At 40.8% G+C, this 21845-nt stretch overlaps 1 protein-coding gene across 1 annotated transcript; it reads right to left on the bottom strand.

The window, feature by feature from the left end:
- Positions 1–4984: 4984 nt before the first annotated feature.
- Positions 4985–18511, bottom strand: ALDOB (aldolase, fructose-bisphosphate B). Its single transcript, XM_045562310.1, has 9 exons — positions 18390–18511; positions 13843–13964; positions 12874–13085; positions 11930–11984; positions 10957–11117; positions 9944–10027; positions 8520–8694; positions 7918–8117; positions 4985–5376 (listed from the first exon to the last, which is right to left on the bottom strand). Exons 2-9 carry the CDS (start codon positions 13952–13954, stop codon positions 5281–5283), a joined length of 1095 nt encoding a protein of 364 aa, XP_045418266.1. The 5' UTR covers positions 13955–13964; positions 18390–18511; the 3' UTR covers positions 4985–5280.
- Between the last annotated feature and the right edge of the window lie 3334 nt (positions 18512–21845).

Genomic DNA, 21845 nt, shown 5'->3' with positions numbered 1-21845 from the left:
TGCTTTGTGTAAGAGTTGTTACTTAAGTATAAAATCAATCCTGTCAAATATGTTACTGTGCTTTTAAAATTAGAACCAAGGATTTGAAGGAAATTGCTCTCACTTGTTCTGCCTGTTAACTTTTTCTGGAGTAGTTCAGTTAAGTCCAGGTTCTTTAGTGTCTGACTGTAGAATTCCAAATCACCAGAACTCTGCAATTCTAACTTTCTAATGGTTTGGGCAATTCTTTCTCTTGTACCCCAGCTATTCTAAAAATCACCTCCAAACGTTCATCTTCCCATCTCTTTGTGTGTGTGCCTGAATGTAAATGTGGAGGTTATGAGACCTGTATAGAAAGATACCTATGTTTGTGCACTCCCTTATTCAAATTAGGTACTCATAGTTACTATACAGTTAACATTTCGAAACAGAGCTTGTAGCCCCATTAAAAGTACACAAAACAACTAACTGCATCTGATTCCTCAATAAAATTATCCTCCTGCCCTGACTCTTCCCAGTTTTATTTATTCTATACCAGTGGTTCCCACACCAGGGTCCTAACTAATACTGAGGCTCTTAGCCTTGTGTTCATCATTTTAAAAACCTGAAGTATATGTTTTTGCTGCATGCACATTAAAGCATTTATTTGCTTTTTGCTGGAATTACATCACTTTCATGTATGTTTACCTTGCTTAGCAGAAACTCTGGCTGTTGTTGATCTCATAGTAATTTGAGGCCATGGTTATATGAGATATTCCTACATAATTTTTAACATCTGGATGTGAATTTGGAGTGACAAAACTCCAGTAGCAGTGGTTAGTTCCTGACTATACGTACAAATCATTGCTTATAAAAAACAGCTACCCCAAGAATGTTTTTTTGAGCAATTATGTGTTTACTTCTGTTTCCCAAGAAAATGATAGTAATGTGCAGAGGGCTTTAGAGAGGAAAATGGGCTGGGTGTGATGGCTCACACCTGTAATCCTAGCACTGTGGGAAACCAAGGCAGGAGGATCACTTGAGACTGAGAGTTGAAGACCAGCCTGAGCAAGAGCAAGACCCCGTCTCTACTAAAAATATAAAAATAAAATAAATAAATAAATAAGAAGAAAGGAAAATGAAGTGCCTAGAAGAGGGGGGAAGGAAAAAGTTAATCTCTCAAGAGGAGGTGATGCTCAAGATAATACTAAAAGATGAGTACCAGGGAAGATGAATTGTGTCTGAAAATGATGAATTGTGAGAATCTATAGGGTGAATTCATGGTTGCTTGAGATGACTCGGAGATGTGGCAGGAGGTAAGGCTGCCCTTAAGTAAGGGCATATCACGAGAGTTGTCATACTAGGGAGATTTTATTCTTCTGCCTAAAATTTTCTGTTATTTTGTATTTATGCTATATACATATATTAAAAGGGCACATATTTGAAGTGTACAGCTCTTGAGTTTTCACTACTAAACACCTATGTAACCAGCATGCAGCTTAAGAAACAATGTCACTGGTACTCCAAATACTCCCTTTGTGCACGTTTCCAAATACTACACACAGTACATCCTGTGATTCCTCCTTTTTAACTCAAGAGGCAATGTGAAGGTGAATTGGAGGGAAGGAATTTGAAACCATGGCTTTGACCTTTTTTAGGTCTGTGGATCTTGCACATGCAGAAATTTGCACATGCAGAATGTCAAGGACTTGTTTGTGTGTTAACCTCAAGAGGTCTTTATAGTAGAATGGTTCAGAAATTATGGTGCCTCAACTAAGGCAGTGGGAATGTGAGCGAAAGGTGGATTTGAGAAGTATTTATAAACAAAATGAGACTTGGTTGCTAATTGAGTGACAAAGAACAGTGAAGATTCAAAGTGGGTTTTGGGTGGTTGGTGCTCTTATTCAGAGACAAAAAAAAAAAATCATGCCTGGTATGGAATGAGGAGATTATTAAAGTCATTTTGAACATGCTTTGTCTGTGTGTGAGACAAAAAGATATCCAGAGGCAACGGGAGATATGGATATGGTACTTAGAGGAGAAATCTGGACTAGAAATTGACTTAACCCGTGTTTAGACACAATTTGAATCAACTTTAAGGAAAGAATAAAGCAAGAAAAGAAATCCAGAGATGGAATCCTAATTCTAGGCTGCTCTTGCTTAGTGTGTGAGCAAGATGCAAAGGAGACAAAGAAGAAACATCCAGAAGTACAGAAAACCCAACATGGAGTGATAACTGCTATAGGAAAGTGACCTGGAAGAGTACTGCAGAGAGGTCAAGGAAGGGCTGAAGAGTGTCCTTTGATTTTGATAATTAGAAAGCCATTGGCTGGGCATGGTGGCTCATGCCTGTCATCCCTGCAGTTTGGGAGGCTGAGGCAGGAGGATCACTTGAGCCCAGAAGTTCAAGACCAATCTGAGTATATAGCGAGACCCTGTCTCTACCAAAAAAAATAAAAAGCCATAATGAGTTTCTATAGGAGCAGCTTCTGAAGTTGAGAAGAGCCAGTTTTCAGGGGGTTAAATAGTGTCTGGAGAGTAGATCATCAGCTCTGAATTACTGTCAATTCATGACAGGAATTTTAACTACATTCAAATGATAGAAATAAGGACAATATGATGTCTTTGTTAAGAAAAAAAAAAGGGCTGAACTGATTGAAGATCAAGACCTTACTTTATTCTGAAACTACACCCTTTTTTAGATAAAAAGGACTTTAAAAAATCCTTTATGAAATATTAATAATAATGATTTGGGAACATGGTCTATTAAGTGTGTGTCTTATTTTTTTTTTTTAAGGCAACCCTTTAATGATTATTTTTTTACCCACTTAATTTTACTAGTCTATAAAGTCAGAGAATAAAAGTAGATTACTTGTCTGTGAATATAAAGAGGGCGATAAATTGAGATTAAAGAAAAATTTGAGTATTTTCCTGTTCTAAAAAGATAGCCAGTTGAGGGAGAGTCTGAAGAAAAAGAGCAGGAGGAAAGTTGATAAAGTTACTGGATAGGATAAAATGAGTTTTAGCAATAATGGAAGGATTTTCTTTGGGGACCTTCCTCGAATTTGAGAGAAAAGGAAGGACAGATTTAGTGTCTGGTTGGGGGAGGGGAAAATTGAATTAACTTGAGATGACCCATTTAAAAAAAAAATAGTTAAATTCATGGTTTGAGAGTCAGGGAAGGAAGAGGAGTAGACATGGTTGGGGTAGGGTTAGGGGCCTTGTCAGTAATAAAGGTTTTAAGGACCAGCTGGAGAAAATGGGAGAGGGAAACAGAAACTTGGGAAGAGTTTGTAGGATTTTGTTTAAACCCCAGCTGATTCCTTCTGGGAATTAACATATGGAACAATTTTGAAAGAAAATTAAGTTTAAAGTAGATGAAGCAAATTGTTAATAAAATTTCAAAATGAGCAGGTAAAAGGAGTCTTTGGTAGCAAAAAGATATAAAATCACTATAATACTCCATTTCTCTGTAATTTTGATGAGTGAGGCATTTCACGTTCATCTGTCTTCCTGAAGGAGGATGTTATCAGCAAATGTAGGGGCATATACAGCATACCTAGCGGAGCACAGTGCTTAGAGAACAAATTTCAACTCATTTTTTAAAAAATCTAGTCCAAATATTCCAGTCATTTTTTTTTAAGCTGCTGTTCCCAGTCCGTATTTGATACCTTTGACATTCCTTCTCTACCTCCTTCAAAAGTGTTTTGTGGCCTCAGGTGGATGATGAGGGTGGATTGAGTGGCTTCTTTTTTCATTAAGGCCATCTCTATAACCCTGATGCATGGACAAACAAAAGAAAGACAGAAATATTTACTTTTCCTGCACAAGTGGTACAAGTCCAATTAACATATATTTTTAAAATACCTGTCAAGTTCTATGTTAATTCTATAAGTATTGCTATGTTAGTTAATTCTATAAGCCTTAGCTGCACAGCTGTGTCAAGTAATCCTTTATCTTAAGGAGACTTGAGAAATGAATAGTAAGCCATATGTAATCATAAAAACTGGGGGAAATCATCTAACTTTCTTAAACACTGAGTTTTTATCAACTCTGCATTTTGCACAAATAAAACATGGTGTGTGCCTCTTGCCTGTGTTGTTTCCTGTCCAGAAGCCATGCTTTATGAATGGGTTTCTCATGTTAGTCCAATGGCTAAGGTAAACCTCCACATCACATGACAGTCATTGCATCTCTGTAACCAAGAAGTGCACTCTGACTTCTTTGGTAAATTCCCCAGGGCAAAACCAGTGTAGGACAAGGAAAAGTTGGAAGTGGCTGCAGAAAGATGTCTTGTCCTTGAATATCTTAGGAGGGCAGAGTAGATTTCTCTGACACCTGAGACCTCAGGCTACAGCCTAGTACCGGTGGTTCTGAACTACCAGAAGAATTAGTGCCATGTTTAGAAGGTGCCTTATTTTTTACGTGCCCCAGCACTCAAAGGGATGAGTCTGTGCGTGTATGTCTCTTTTTGAGAACTAGGTGAAGAAGAATCTTGAGCTTTCATTTATCCCAAGAGCTTGCCTATCAGGTTGCAATGAAACAGACTTTGTTAGGGTGGTAAATGGCTACACTACTTAGAGTTTTGTTGTTTTCCCTAAAGATATCATGTCCACTCAGCCCCACCAACAAAAGGCTGGATGCTGTGTTTGATTGGTATTGGAGACACTTAGCTTGCTCCCAGTTCCCTTCTAATCCTCTACATCTAAAAAGTAATTTTCAGCAATGCTTTCATCATGTTATTCCTTGCTTAAAAGTTATCCATATTTTCCTTTTTCTCATTACTTCTAAGCAAGACTTTCCAAAAAACTCTCTACCCCTCCCCCATGCCATCCCATTTGGCTTCACCATTCCAGGCTGACTTCCCACAATTCCCTCAATTTTTAAAATTTTGCTATTTGATTCCAGTGAGTAGCCAAAGTTGAGGCTCCTGACCATTAACACCAGTCATGTGTAGGAGAGTCAAAGGTAATGAAATATACTGAGTCCTTCAACAAGAGCAGAAAAGTGAAACCCAATACCAGTGGAAGGTTTATAGAACATTTTATTTCTTCTTAAGGTTGCAGATTTCTCCTTCCCAACCTACCACTGCTAAGATTGTTTCGTAAGATGCACTTCTCTACTTCTCTACACCCAGCTTTTGAGGTGTTGCATTTGATTTAGTTTTTTTCTCCCCATATGTTTAAGATTAACATGTTTTGTGTTTCTAGCAGTTCCCATGTAATTTTTTTCTCATTTCCAGTGTTGGTCAAAAGGTCGTTCCCTTTCAGCCCTCCTACTGGAACCTAGAAGCACTGGAGCCAGGCTGGCGGGCGTCAGGTCCTAGTAGGTATAGCAGGCGGTGAAGAGCGACTGGGTGGATGCGGCCCCAGAAGAGCCCGTGTGAACGTACTGTCCTGTGGCTGCCTGGTGGTTAGCCTAGAAGACAAGTGTGAGACAGGAGACAGAGTTAGAGTAAATGCAGCCCCACTGTAACCCTGCCTACTTTGCATGGGAAACCAGCCACACCTTCATTGGGATTTTGTTCTCCTTACAGTGATGTTGCTAAATATTGTTGCCGACAGACACCATCCCCTTGTTAATCTCCCTTTTTTTTATACTAGTTTTCTGAGCATTTCCTTGGCAAACCTGAAGTTTATATCAGTTTGTATCAGTTACTGGGAAAAATCTCTTTTCAGTACCAATAATGTACTGAAATAATGTACCAACAACAGTACTAGAAATTAAAGTTGAGAAACTTATCACTAGTATAGTACACTATGGCAAAAACAAAAGTGTTTATTTTAAAAATATTTCCGTTTTCTACCTTTGTTTGTCCACAAGAATATGTAAATTTTATGTAGTTATCACCGTATCATTTGAGTCCCCATGTAAATTCCAATTAAAGGTAAATTCAGAAATATGAAACCTAACTATTGCTTATGAAACCATAGCAATACTCAAATGCCTCTCAGCGCTACCACTTCTTCCAGTTTCTGTTGCTATTGTCCATTCTCTCCAGGACTTATTTCTACATCTTACATTAGTGGTTCTCAAAGTATATTTCATGGACGACCGGGATCACTTAGGAGCTTGCTAGAAATGGAAATTCTCTGGCCTCACCCCAGACCTCCTGAACTAGAATCTTGGTGGGAGGGTGGGGCCCAGCAATCTGCATTTTAACAAGCCCTTCAAGGGGTGGGGGGATAAAAAGAGGTTGGTTAATGGGAACAAAAATACAGTTAGACAAAAGGAATAAGCTCTAGTGTTCCATAGCACAGTAGGGTGACTATAGTTAACAATTTATTATATGTTTCAAAATAGCTAAAAGCAAAGATTTAGAACGCTCCCAACACGAAGAAAAGGTAAGTGTTTGAGGTGATGAATATCCGAATTACCCTGATTGATCATTACCCATTGTATGTATGAAAATATCATGTATGAAAATGCATACAATTATGTATCAATAAAAACATAAACACACTTGAGCTTGATAAGTGGCATCCTGGATGATAAACTCAGCTTCCTGTCTGACCTGTACTTTCATAATCCCTCCAGCATGTGAGCTACCTCTCCCTACCCCATCAGCCACACACCAAGGTAAAGCACTAACTCTAAAACCTCACACCTCTCTTATGCCCCTGAGATGATTTTTTAGCTTCCTTTAGGACTTCATCAACACATTTCTGACTACACTCAATTCCTTGACCAGCCCCCTCTATGGTCAGCAGGCTAAATGACGCTAGCACTAAAATTTGTCACTCTTCTATCTCTCTGTTAAACTTTTACTCATCTGCCCTGCTGTTCCCCATTCAGGTTTCTCTGAATCTTCTTCATGGTTTAGAGAGAAAGCTGTTAGGAAAATTCAGGAATGAAGCTAACGTACCACAAATTCACTCTTATTTCAGTTGTACCTTACTTGATGCTTGGCTATAATGTCTGGCCGCAATATCTGGTCAATTTCCTAGCAAATTCCTTCAATAGCTATTCTAACCTTTCCCACTGTTGGGATTGAAATTTCTTTCTTTATCATTCTCAGCCCTCACTGTAATCAGTCATCAACTGCTACATCCCTTCACCTCTACAGAGCTGATTCCAACCCCCTTCTCTTTTTTTCCTTTCTGTCTATTCCCTCCTTTTTGTCTCTAAGATCAACTATGCCACTTTTATTTAATATTTAGTCTCATGCAGTCCCGTTTCTTCTAAGTCCTTCTCCCCTCAATTATCTCCACTCTCCAGGTCTTTACTCTCTCCTCTGGCTTCTTTTGCTTTACATGTAAACATGCCAAGCTCTTTCCTATTTGTCTAAACTCCAAGTTCCCCGAGGGCCATGGCTATGTTTGATTTGTTCACCCCAGCCCTTGGCTCATAGAGGGTGTTAAAAAAGTAATGGTTACTAGTTGAATAAAACATTTGTTGTTTGTTATTTCTCCTGGCAACCTTTCTGGGTCTTTTCCTGACACACTTCTTGAATGAGCACCTTTCTTCTTTTCTTTCTATTGAAACTAGTTTGTTGACGGTCACTGATATGCCCCTAAATGCCAATCTTAGTGCCTTTTCTCAGCCTCTGTTTTGAATCTCTCTGTAGCATGTTCTTATTGACCCCTTGAAACTCTTTACTCTTTGTTCCCAGAACCCTTGGTTCATCCTATCATCTAATTGTGGCTTTTCTTCTTCATCTTCCCCAAATGAAAGGTGTCCTAGGTTCAGTCCTTGGCCCTCTTATCTTCTTCCCTCTGCAGTGTCTCTGTTGAAATTGTCCTTCAACCTACTGTCATCAACTATGCTACCAGTGTGGATAATGCAAAACTCTCTCTCACCCCAATCCTCTTACTGAGCCCCAATGCCATGTTTAAAAATACCCAGCAGACACCATCTATAGATACTTTCATGTGAAAGTATCTTCAGGCTTCTTCCTGTGAAAAGGTCAAGCCCCAAGTATGGACTTGATCAAGTAAATAAGAGGTAGCAGCGTCTTACCACGGCCCGCTTCATAAAAGCCTCCTGGGTGGCCTTCTTGTTTGCAGCCTTGCCACCCCAGGCTGCCAGAGCGCTGGCCTGCAGGGCCCGTCCGTAAGAGAAACTTAGTTTCCAGGGCTTTGGTAGAGGGCAAAGGTTGATAGCATTGAGGTTGAGAGTAGCATCCTCTTCACTCATGCCGCCAGATAAAAAGCAGATGCCTGGTAGGAGAGAAGCCGTTCCACTCTATTAGTCCCAGCTTACGTGCCCCGCTTGAGAAAGCAAGCAGTGAGCCAAAAGGAAACATAATGCCTCAATCTTTTCTCTGCTTGATTTGCGTGGGATTGAGTCAGAGAAATCAGTTTACCTTTGCTGAGGCTAGTTGAGCTAAAGAGAGAAAGGTTTTAAATAAATAAAGAGGGCAGTGCAATGTTGAGGAAATACATGGACTGTGTGCATTTGGACAGACTCAGGATGCTCGACATCTTGGAGTGGGAGGGGAAATACTGGCTGCCTGTGAGATAGCAGAGGTCTGTTTCACGAATAGGAGCAGACTTCTGGGCAAACACAAATGCTTGTGGCGCTCCTTCAAAGGATGAGTCAGGGAAGGAAGAAGGCCCTACCAGGAACAGCTGCAGGAACAGTACGGTGGAGAGCGGTGACAGTGGCCATAGCCACTTGTTCTGGAGTATACTTCTTGGTGCAGGCATGTCCAGCAGTCACCATGTTGGGCTTTAGCAAGGTGCCCTCCAGGTAAACATGATGGTCATTCAGGGCCTTGTAGACAGCAGCCAGGACCTGAAGGAAAGAAGTCCAAACAGGTGAAATGCAAAGCTAGTCTGAGAGACACTTGACCTTAGCACGTCTACACTACAGGGATGCAGGATGAAAGAATTCCCATTTTGGCCAAAGTTTCCAAACCAGCCTCTTGACCTCATCAACAATAGCCCCTGAGCACAATCACGTTGGCCTATCCCCGCAACTCCTAATCTATTACAGCTGCTCCATCGCACAAACTATTGACATGGCTCTGCTTCCTGGAGGCCCTTCGTTCCTTTCTTCCCATTACTCCCTTGGTCAATGTCACCCCCTCTTGAGACTGCCTTGATTTTGCCAGTGGGGGACATCTAAACTGGCCTCCACTCTCCATCCCCATGGAAGCTGAGTGGTCATAAAAGTATACATTTTAGAGGCCAGGTGCAGTGATTCATGCCTGTAATCCTAGTACTTTGGGAAGCTGAGGTGAGAAGACCACTTGAGCTCAGGAGTTTGAGACCAGCCTGAGCAACATAGCAAGATCCTGTCTCTACAAAAAAGAATTTAAAAAATTAGCCATGAATGGTGGTGCACACCTGTAGTCCCAGGTACTCAGGAGGCTGAGGCAGGTGGATCGCTTGAGCCCAGGAGTTTGAGGTTGCTGTGAGCTTTGATAATGCCACTGCACTCTAGCCCAGGCAACAGAGTAAGACCATGTCTCAAACAAAACAAAACAAAAAACCAAAAACAAACAACCCCCCCCCAAAAAAAACCATACATTTTAGAGACAGAAGTGGTTTTAGATCTCATTCAGCCCACATAATTTTGCAAGTGGAGAAACTAAGGTCAGGTGACATTATGACTCTTTCTCTCCATGTATGAGAACCACCCTCTTTTAGATAAACTGTGTCTAATTTAGAAAGTCAAATGTGAATACTTTCTAATTACATTTTCTTATATGAGCCTCATATCTTATTTTTAAATTTCTTAGTGTACACAGAATTGAGGTCCAAGAGAGATAATATCATTTGCTCAAGATCCCACAAGTGGAGAAAAGTGGATTCCCCAACCCAAGTATTGGTATTGGAAATCTTGTGCTTCTTCCATAAGGAGCATTCGACGTACCAAAAAAGTGAAGGATTGATAAGCACTTCCTTTCCTTCTCAATGCAATGTAATGATTCTAACCTAAGGACTATTGCAAATGTACAGCTGTTATATGTTAAGTAACAGCTGCTACTTAAAAATAAGATTTTTCAAGTAGAATGGGGACCTTTATATTTAAGACTTACCTTCTCAGTAACATACTGGCACTGTTCCAGGTCATGGTCTCCATCAGGAATTACCTCTGGCTCAACAATAGGTACTAGCCCATTCTAAAAGGAAAAGTGGGGAGAAAAAGTGAAGCTGTGCTCACTGTGATCCTTTCCTTAGGAGGAGCTTCAATAGTTGCATTGGTACAAAGTGAAGCCCTTATGGAGAAATATTATGTAGGTGACTTAAAAACAGTGAAAAGAAATTGATGGGGTATCTAGTGAGTATTTGTGGCTTAACCAAAAAAGAACAGTGAGGTTTTAGAAAAGCTTTTCAGAATGGGGTAAAAAATAAATACAAATCCTTAATTTCTGTATTTTTTATTAATACTACAGACTATTCTAGTGGCTTCAATACCTAGCTGCCACCCTTTTAGGGCAGTCATGCTTAAATCACTAAGAAAGAAACCTCTAGTGTGGGTTAATGAAGGAATTCAAGCAATATTTATGGTTCTAATTAGGAATCTCCAGGTGCCCGCAACTCCAGTAACCCCAACATGGGGCCTACAGAAGCAAATCAGACTTAACTTGGACCCAGAGTCACTTTGATATGTGTTGGAAACTTTAGCTCAGGTCACCATCCTGGGAGAAATTATTTGGATTGGAACTTGGTCAGAGCTATCACCCTCCAACTACGGATCCAAGAGGGTCATATCTTGGATGTTATGGAGTATGGACAAGTAAGTGGCCTGTCCTCATGACCCTGACCATTTTTGAGACAGCTTATAGAGCTTCAGCAGCGGGCATCAGTTGATGACATTAGCCTTTGAATTCATAGCTTATAGTTGAATTCATTGTTGGACTCCTATAGGCTCATGGGACCAAATCTTTCTCTACCATACTGGGCTATAGCAAAAGTAGTGAAAAATGACACTAGAATATACTAGTGAGGGAAGAGGAAGGCTCATGTGCAGTTATTGTAAAATTGAAAAGAGAGACTCCAAAGAAAGTTCCAGCCTACTGTTTTCCAGCCCAAGGGGGAGGCAGAGCACCTGCTGACAGATGCTGGCGTAGCGGGCCAGAGCATTGGCATTTTCCTGGATGGCGAGGCTGGATGGACACTGGTCGGCAATCCTCAGCACAGCACGCCACTTCCCAAAGTCAGCGCCATCTTTCTTGTACTGAGCACAGCGCTCTGAGAGGCCATCAAGCCCTGCAAGTCACAAGAGAGAGAAAGGCTTCTTTGCACCCCTGTACCTGGTCCATGGGGCCTCTGACAAAGTGGAGGAATTCTCCCTTGGCTTAGCTTTGGGTCCACAGAGTTGAGAACTGAAACCTTCAAGAATATAAACATTAATCACAGTACTGGATCAAAAGACCTAACATAAATAAATATAGTTTTGATGTGCATACTGGATACTTCATAAGTAGAATAGAAGGAACCAATAGTTAATATTATGCTCATTTTACAGATGTGGAAACTGAGGCCCTGACTGGTTAAGTGACTTTGCCAAGTTTGAACAGCTAAAGAATGATAGGCCTGAGATTCAAATTCTGCTTAGCTAACCCAGTTAATACTTGTTCTCTTGGGCAGTGAAATACCTTGCAAAATTATCTAAGTAGCATGTGATAGAAACAGGATTCAAACCCAAGTGTGTCTGATCCCAGAGCTTGGTGCCTTTCCTCTCTACTATTTCTAGATTTTTTTCTAAAAATAATAGTTCCAGGTACAGAGTACTTTCTCTGTGCAAGGTACTGTGGTAAGCACTTTATGTACATTGTCTAATTTAACCCCCACAATAGTTATCCCACTTTAAAGATAGGAGAACTGAGGCTCAGAACATTTAAGTGACTGTCCCAAGGTCACACAGGTTATTAAGTGGAGGAGCTGTGATTGAAAACAAGGTCTGCATGGCTCTAAGACCAGCGTTATATTGATATTTTATTTTCCTTTGCTTCTTACTTTACTTGCCTTCATTTCTAGCGCACGTTGGCATGATTCATATCAGCAGGCAATATCCTTACCTTGAATAGTGGTTTCTTTGTTTGTTCCTGCAAGGGGAGCACCTCCTTGGTCCAACTGTGGATATAGATATTAACAAGTAATCTAACAGGTGTCAGATGTCAGTAAAACACAAGCAGAATTCCTGGTGCTAACTAATAGTTGACATCTTTTACAAACCAAGGAGTTGAATTAGAAAGTGTACTAGTCATTGTGGGAACACAATTCAGTCCATAGCAGAAGGGAAGGTCCCTGGAAGAAGCAATGTGAGAGTGTCTAGCCTGACATTTACTGAGCATCTGCACATACCAGGCACTGTGTTTGTACAGAGGTAAAGAAAGTAAGGATGCAGCCTTGACTCAACATGGAAGCTAATGTCACGAGCCCGAGACTTAGATAGTCTGAACTGGCTCTAACTTTGCCTTGCCATGTGGGCAGGTTACATTCAGTTTTTTCATCTGTAAAATAAGGGTAATAATTGAGTCTACCTCCAGAGATTGTGAAGAGGATTAAATGAGTGCTTGGAATTGTAAGCACTCTACAAATACTAATTTTTACTCTTGGGAAGTTCATGTGCTACTGGAAGACCAAGTTAGAATACAGAATAGTAAGTGCTTTAATTGTAATAGCTACCATTAAATGAATAATTGTTATGTGATAGGACATGTTTTAAAAACTCATTTCATTCTTTTAAGACCTTTATGAGCTATGCACTATTATTCTCTTTGAAGAAATGAGAAAATTGAGATGTCAAGGTCCCTGGTAGAAAACTTGGTTGGAAAAAGAGTGCACTGGAGAAAAACGTCTAGAAGAAGATCTGGCTCTCAGTGGGAAGATGATGACGGAAAAGAGTGAGAGGAGAAATGAAATGATGAGAATGTTTGGTGAGTCAGCCTTGCCCTGGCCATTGTGCTGGGAGTTTGCCCAGGACACCAGCCAGAGGTGAGGCGTGAATGGAAGTATTCACCTTGATTCCCACCACGATCCCCTTCTCCTTGAGGATGTTTCTGAATAGCTTTCCCTGGCTGTCCTTCTGGTAGAGGGTCTCATGGAAGAGGATCACTCCCCCGATGCTCTGGTTGATGGAATTGTCCACGGAGAAGAGGATTTCTCGGAACTGCCGGCGGTTTTCCTCGGTGTTTTCCACCTTGATCCTCTGCAGACGGTTTCCCATGGTGCCTAAGGTGGGCAGGCCAAGGGCAGCATGAAGGGCAAGCCGGGGCACCTGTGTGACCCTCGCCAGGGTGGAAGGATCTTCAAAGCTCCTGCCTCGTTTTTTGCCTCCCAGGGGAAGACCTTGGTTGTTGCCAGGATGCCGGTTAGGAGGTGTACGAGCTGGGCATGTAGGGGTCAGCGTGGAAGCCACCATTGGGACCCATGGATATGCAAGGCCCTCAGGTCTCTCTATCCCTCCCCTGCTCCAGTCCTCAACCTCACTGCATGTGCACACAGTGGAAGGAGGGCTACAGCAGGCTCTTGACTTCTCTGGCTTCTGTGGTTTTATGATAGTCTGTGCCACTCTACCACAGCTCTCCCTTGTGCCAGACTGAGATTCTCTTAGCTGTAAGCCCTGCCTCATTCTAGATGCAGATACCTCCCTGCCCTTCCGGACTCAGATGACATTAAACTGGCTTCTCATTAGTGGCAGATAGCTGTGCACCTGACCTCATCCTGGCCTTGCTACAGGCTGGTTTCAAAGACCCCTGGCAAGAGGCCTTAAAATGAAAAGCTTGAGCCTCTTTCCTTGGTTTTCAGGAATCTGCCTGCTAAAGCTAGGGAACTCCAACAGTCTACGCTTACTTCTTCTGCTCTTGCTCCAGTGTACATAAATCTTTACTTCCCCTGAGAGGAAGGAGAGTAAGATTATCCAGTTGTGTTTGCTAAGGGTAGAAACAAGAGTACGCTGTTGTATCACGTGGCTCACTCTTAAACTCACCGACAGATTCATCTGCAGCCAGGATCCCCTTTCCATTGGCAACAATGCGCTGGGCGATTTCTGAGAGCTCCTTCTTCTGCCCTGAGCTGAGGGCTGGGTATTGGTGGGCCATGGTGACAGGTCTGGAAAAGAGTGCAGGAGAGTCACACACAGAACTGGAGCTGGCTCAGATGGATTCATGACCAAGACAGTCGGGAGCACAGACAAGCCATGCAGACCCCTCTGATACCTCTGGCCTATTTCGACAGCTGGATAAATAAATGAGATCTGTTTTGTTCCCCCTCATCTAAATAGTTGCAATTAGCCATATGGATGAAGTTCTTCACGGTGATCCTAAATGGAATTCCAGACCTTTGGGATCATTGATTGTGAGATTGAACCAGCTAGTTAGCGACCACTAAAAGCTGACACACAGAGGAACCGCAGTAATAGACTATTTCTCTATTCTGTGTATTCCTGGTGCCATGCGGGTGCCCTGGGTGGCGTGATGCCAGGACAGTGAGACTCTTGGCCTCTGTGGTTATCTTCTACTTTGCTCTGTTAGCTGTAGTCCTAGCACATTCTTCTCCAGGCAATAAGTTTGAGAGGAGACATCTATACTCAGCCTTGAAGTTACCCTCTCTTTGGCTTTGGGCCATAGAGGGTGTGCTGCAAGATTCCTTTTTCTTATATTCAACCGTCTATGAAACCACTTGGGGCAGACCAGGGAGAATTTTTCCTAAATGCCTCTGGGCTGGGGGTTCTCATGGCCTCTGAGCATGCTAAAATCGTATGTTGATCCCTGCTCCAGCTTCACTGCTTTAGCAAGGAGAGTCTCTGGCTCAAAGACCCCCTACCCAAGCAGCTTCCTCAGCAGTGGTCCTCTGAAGGGGATCATTGCCCCTGTTCAGCTGCTATTTTGGGTTAGTCTTGACAATGCAAGCCCATAGGGCTTTGGGTGAATTTTGCATAGGTTGGGCTGTCAAAGAAAAAAAACAATAGTGAGGATTATCTGAGTAGCTTCATATCCAATCCTGTGGTCTCTTCCTTCCTCTGTCTTCTCTTCTTGCAATAACTCAATGCAGGGTGGGTGCCCTATGCCTACATACTACTTCCTGGAAGCCCAGGGACCTCAGTTCTCATTTGATACACTCAGCAATAAAGTAATCAGAGCAGGTATTATCTTTATTGATTAATAGCAAGCTAAGACTTAGGGAAGTTATTTGACTTGCCCAAGGTCCCAGCTAGGATAAGGCAGAGCTCCCTACCCAGTCATGATTTGTCCTCAAGACAAATCAATTTCTCCACATTTTCTGTATTCCTTCTGGGCAGGCTCTCAGTCTCCTGTCCCTTGATATAAAGAGTCAATGGCTACTGAACTAACTCATGAGAAGGTGTAACTGATAACCTCATTGTTACCACTCACCACTTCAACAGAGGTTCTTGTCTTAACCCATCAAAATGGACCTGCAATGCTGTCTGTTGGGTGCTATGACAAGCTAGTGGACAATAATTTCTAGAGAAGATGGTCTTCCAAAGCCCCGTCACATTCCCACCACCAGCAGATGGTGTTTGTTGTTTACATATTAGCTTCTAATATTGGAGTCAGGAATTTTTAGCTTTTAACCTGGGCTCCAGATCTTCACGTGGACAAAAGCCAACCTGGGAATGGTGACCTGCAGACCAAGGTGCAAATTTTACCTTCAGCTGAGGTATTTGCACAAAGTTGTTCACAATTACCAAAAAATAAAGATGTTTTCTTAATAAAGCAATAACAGCCCAATAATGCTATTGTTTATTGTCAAGCACTCTGCTAATTGCTTTGCGTGCACTGTATAAGTTTTTCTTCATAATAATCCCAGAAGGTGGTTGGGCTTCCTTCCCCCCCACATTTAATACATTAGGATGGAAAATAAGAGAGTTTCAGTTATTTGTCCAAGGACAAATAGCTAATAAAGTACAAAGTTGGGATAAGGGGCAGTACTCCTTTCTACAAGGGAAAGAGTTAAGCTTTGTAAAAAGAATTAGCCTTTGGATGACTCCTAATGTCCTTGATGACACCCCAGAGTGCCGTAGGCTGCTGGTCGTTGCACCACTGACGTTACCAATTCATAAACATCTGACACATTCACACAGAGGTTTCCTGCTAGTAGATAAGGTAGACCTGGGATCAAGAACCAGCTTTGCCCCCCCTAGCTGGAACCTTGAGCAAGTCAGGCAACTTCACTGATCTTAGTTTACCATGAATAAAATAGTGATAATAACTGCTCTGTTTGTCTTATTGCCAAGTGACTCAAAAGCAACCTGTGAGCACCCTGCTCATTGTAGTTGCTCAAAATATATTTGTTGAGTTTTACAATAAACATAAAGATGCTTTATTATGAAAATGCAAGGTATTACTATTTCTCTCTTTTTTTCATTAAAAAAAAATCACCTAAGGAACCTCCCTGTTTCTCTTTACTACCTGTTTATAAGCTATTTTCTTCAATCCGGGTGTGCTGACTCAACCAGAATAACAGAGAAAAGGTCAGTTTACTGTTTACAAGAAGTTAAACTTCTACAGAGAGATTAAAGGTCTGTACTACATCAGCACAAATGTGGCCTCTCTGTTAATCATAAAACAGTGTCACAGGCCAATGTTCACCACTGGGAGACAGGACAACCTGGGATGGGTAATGATTCCTATACCCCTAAGCCTCTGCTCACTGAGGTCTCAAGCCAACTTTGTTAACTGAAAAAAAGCAAGTTTCAGAGAAGTATGCAATGTATACTATCATCTTATTTTTTAAACAAAAAAAAAGGTATACACACATACTGTTTGTGTGTATATAAACAAAGAGTAACCACCCTGAGGTTACCTGCGGAGAATGGGATAGGGTGGAGAGACCCCCACATTTCACTTTATACATTCTTTGTAATGGTTGATTTCTTAATGAACAGGTGTGTGTGTGTGTGTGTGTGTGTAATTTATTACGTTATATTTAACAGGAAATATGTATACAAATCTGGGGGAAGATTGTGAGTATTAATGGTAGAAGATACAGAAAATCAGAGATACAAGTGACCTCAGAGATATTTGTATCAACCCTGTCACTTTAGAGATGAGGAAACTGAGGCCCAAGGAGACCGCATCTGATGCACCTTCTAAGGTGTGAAGTTTGAGGAGCACAAGTCACATCCTACTGGCTTATGACTTGGAATCCTATTCCTAATCCTTCAGCAAATTAGCAGATAGAACCCTAAGCCGTGGTTCTTTCTGCTTTCCTTAAAGAGGTTCTGTGAAAAGATGATTATTTGCAAAATATGGATATTTAACTCCTGAAGAAATATTAATATAAAGCAGCAGAGAGTCTATTTGCTTCTCTATGTACAAGGTGAGTGGATTTTTAAGGTAAACAAGAGGGATTTTTTCATTGAAAGCCTATGATTGCCAGGCACTATAAGCAGTCTTTTATATATGATGCTTGAAGATGTGCACAGCTTCATTACTCACCCTAATGCCCCAGTGACAAGCACAGGGAGACGATCAAGGGCAGCCCTAGGGCAGCCTGATCCCCAGTGCCTTTGAATACATGTGGAACAGCCTAGAAAGAGACTCGAGTAGCATTCTTTCCTTTAAAATGGCACTTAAGCCAAAGGAACTCTTAGGTTTTCTGCAACTGTACCCCACTCCCTGTCCCAGCACCTCCAACTCCAACCTGGGACTGGGTGTTTCCCAGATGTGCCTCGGCTAAAATGATGACTACTATACCAGCAGAGCTCAAGCCCCTGCTGCATGCATTCAAATTGGCTAATAGAGCCCAAGGTAGCTATTTAAATAGAATTTTATAAAAAAGGCAACATAGCCTCACAACATGTCTATTTTTCAGATAGTAAAGCAAACATACCAAAATACAACACCATTTGATCCCTAATATCTTAAGCTATAGGGTCTTCACAGTATCTGGTGCTAGTAGGAAATGTTCTAGAAAGTGTCAAGCAAGAGGAGGGTTTGAAAATTCGTAACCAAATGAAGACTGTGCCCTGTGAAGTTCCCAGCCCTGTTCCATTTCCTCATGTGAGCAGTGGGTGAAGCAAAGGGCAACACACTCCAAGGGCTCAGTTCTGTGACAAAGAGACTTCAGTGCTAGTATCAGTAGGTGTGGGAAGAGAATGTAGAAAATGACATAAGGCAATAAGATATGTAAATAAATCACTGAAATAAGTAGTTGTTATGAAAAGAGAGAGTCAAAATGACCAGGAATCTCAAAAATTGATTAGAACCTGACCAAATAGGAGTGTTCAAGCTGTTTTTCCTAGACCAAAGACTCAGAAGTGCCTCACATAGGTAACACATGTAACCGGCAATCAATCTTGAGCGTTTTGCCATGACACAAAAAGCTAGGAAAGGTATGAATGGGCATTTGTGCTCAGAGAGAGAGAAATAATCATTTCAGCAGATCCAGCCACTATCAAGTTTTTCCTGAAAACAAAGGCAGATAAACCTTCCCCTCTACAGGCTTAGTGCTATCATTAACCCCTTATTTACTGGTGCAGTCCAGGATTACAAGGGAAGTTTTTTTACTTACAGTTTGGGAGAGAAGAGTTCTCTTGGATATCAGAAGCTGTGAGTGAGGCAGCAGCTGCCCAATAGGATGGAACACAGAGTTTTTATAGACTTCTCATCAAAAGTTGTTTTTTTTTTTTTACCTTTCGCCCTTCCCTTCCTACTTTGACCTACTAGGGAGGTGTTTATGCAATAACCCTGATTGGCTCATAAATAGCCACTCCTTATAATCATGCTCACCCACTCCTTATGCTCATAGAATGTTAAAGCTGCAAGGACTGTCTTTAGACCATGTAGTTCCTAATCCAGACCCTCCATTTTATAGATGAGGAAATTGCGGATTAGGAAATTCTCCAAGATCAGGCAGCTAGTGAATGACTGCACTCTTGGGTTCATTAAGGAATGCTGGGAAGAATATTAGCTTAGCTCTAGCATTAACTAAACATATGACCTTGGTTAACTTTATTTTTTTAATTCTACAAGCCTTAATTTTTTCTTTTGTAAAGTAGGCTCTCAACTTCATAGGAGCATGAAATGAGTTTGTAAAGTGCCTGTAAGCAATAGGTATTCAAGAATCATTATTTCCAAGTTAGGCAAGAAATGCTATATTTTCATTATTTATCTTCAATGATTCATTAGTAACCAGTTCCAACAATTTATTCTATAACTTATGGTCAAATTTAAATGCTCTTTTGTTGAAAGAAATAGACTCTGAATCCTTGAATTTCCTATGTGTAGATTTTATCTTGATAAAAAACAAAATTCAAAACATTCTGTTAAAAAAATCATTGTCTCTACCATCCTGCCCAGTGTCCCAAAACAAAACTGGGCTCCTTAATTATATTTAATGCCAGAAACACTGTTTTTTTTAATTCTCAATCTCTTTCAATTTTTATATTTTTGTGTTCAAAATTGGTAAAAACTAGAATTAAACTCAAAGTGATTGATCTAAGCCATCAGCATCCTCCAATATGCCACTGTTTGGGTGAGGGTTCATTTTACATGTTTTTCCTTTGAGTATTAAACCAAAATCTAATTCAAGAAAACGTAAATAAAAATGTTATGTGCTTCCAAGGCAGATAAAGAATGAGGCAAATAAAAGGGGGAAATGATGGAATGAGTATGATTACAGAAAAGCGTTAAGTTTTCAGGAACATGTTCCTTTGAAATAACTAAAACATTCCACCTGCTGAGAGATGCTACTAGTATTAATACTAATTATTCTTGTTATAACCATGACAATAACAACAATAATAGCTATCTTTTTTCAAGGTTCTATAATGTAACTGGTTCTTTTCATACATCATCTCCAATCTCGGCACCTCTCTGAGGAAAGGTTTATTACCCCCATTTGATGCATAGGAAGCTCTGGTTCAGAGAGGGCAAGTAACTTGTCCAGAGTCACAGGACAGGTACATGGACAGTCTCTCTTGTTCCAAGTCAGTGGTCCAAAGCAGACCTACTTACATTTTGGTGACCAGAGACTGCACAGATTAGCTCTTTCCTGTTCCCCTCTCAGCAGTTTATAACCTTGGACATTAAACTTTCATCAGTCAGGAAAGAATGACTTGTGTCGGCAGACCTAGTGTCCCCAGTCTTTCTGGGCATTGTTGCACGTGAACAACAGCCTGGCCAGGCACATCATGTCAGAGGAGTATGAGCACTCCCACCCCTGAGTGTTGCCACCTGCTGCTGTTCCTGTGGCATCAGCACTTGCTCATCTTCAGAGCTTGATGTGCAATTGAAATTCAAAGTTCAGAAAGCAAAGCTAAGGACTTACTGGAGGTTAGAGAAATAGTAACTCCTGACCAACACAGACTGCTCACAGGGTTTTTGTTCTTATTATTTTGTTTTGTTTTGCTTTGCTTTTTTAAAATCTCCTAACTCATTAAAGTGTTCAAAATTGCAAAGAGCTTGGGACTTGGAGGCTGTGGAACATTCGGGAATCCCCCAACCTCTTTGGTCCACAGTTTCCCCATCTGTAAAATGGACTAGTAGTAACTCCAGCCAAAACTGATCATGAAGCTTGAATGAAATAATATATGACAAGGGGCCTAGCACAGAGTAGGTTTTCATTAAATAGCTAGATCCTAATGTATTAATATAATTTTGGTTTAGGGGCCTCTGATTGCAGACTCTTTTAATAGGTGACATGATGACACCATTCATGATCATTACTGTCAATACTTCCAACAACTGCCTAGCCCCACTCCATACCCCATTCTAGATACTTCTGGTTTGACTGTAATATCTACATAAGTCAGTTGACAAGTCATGAGTTAAATGTATTAATGCACAGCATGAGGTCCAAGTCCACTTGCAAACTTGTACATGCAAGTAAATCTCGCATATCATGGAGTTACACTCACTATAGAATTAGTAACACTATAGAGAAAGAACTTTTATAAAAAGAGGCCACATCTACACAATGCAACTGGAAGAACCATGGTTGGCATTTTAAAATATCTTTTCCAAACTGTGGTGCAGATAGTTCTTTATTGTATTGCAATCTGCTTTGGTGATTGGGATGGTTTCAGGACCCTGAAATCAGCAGTCATTATTCTGGTCTAGAGATATACCTCTGTTATCTCTGCATAGTTCATAAATTTTCTTTTCAGTTTAAGTGTGTAAGGGATTTTGTTAGCTATGGAGACTTTTTGTAGAGAAGACTTTTTGTAGAGGATACAAAATAAGTAAGACTGGCCTATTCCCAAGAAACTTACAATCTAAGGGATGACGAGAGGGTTGAGGAATCAAATCAAATCAAATCAAAGAGAATGTATATAAAAGTACCAAGAGATTGTTGCTGAGGTGGTTTGTTACTTCAGTATTCATGGAAGACCCCATGAAGTAAAATGAAAGAAAAGTCCCAAGAAAAGTCTAAATATTTGGATTTTCACATGGCCAAGTCATGCTTCAATACCATTTGATTCAACCCGTCATGCTGTAAGACCTATGAGGGCAGTGACGTCTCACCACTGTCACCCTGGCATGCAGCACCATGCCTAGAACACAGGAGGCACCCAATCACTTTTTGTTGAATAAATGGATCAATAAATATATGAGTATCAATATGAGTATACATTAGTGTCAATCTCAGAAAACTCTGGAGTAAATGACTTATAATTCTCATCCCTGGGAACTTCGAAATAATTAATAAGAATATGAACATTACTCTCTTCTAAAACTATACTAGGTTCTGAAAGCTCTTATATCATTGTTTATTTGGAATTTCACAGGAATCTAGTCTTCAGTCCCTCGCAATTATACACAAGAACCACAGCCTCCCCACTTTTTAAAAAATTGTGGTAAAAGACACATAATATACAATTTACCATCTTAACCATTTTTAAGTGTCTGGTTTAGTAGTGTTAAGTATATTCACTTTGCTGTGCAACCATTCTCCTGAACTTTTTTCATCTTGTAAAACTGAAACGCTATATCCATTAAATAACAACTCCCTATTCCTTCTCCCCTC

Source organism: Lemur catta, chromosome 10 (assembly GCF_020740605.2).
Source record: "Lemur catta isolate mLemCat1 chromosome 10, mLemCat1.pri, whole genome shotgun sequence".
Taxonomy (NCBI): Eukaryota; Metazoa; Chordata; class Mammalia; order Primates; family Lemuridae; genus Lemur; species Lemur catta.
Note: the sequence above shows the minus strand (reverse complement) of the source record. Positions and strands in the feature narration are given on the sequence as shown.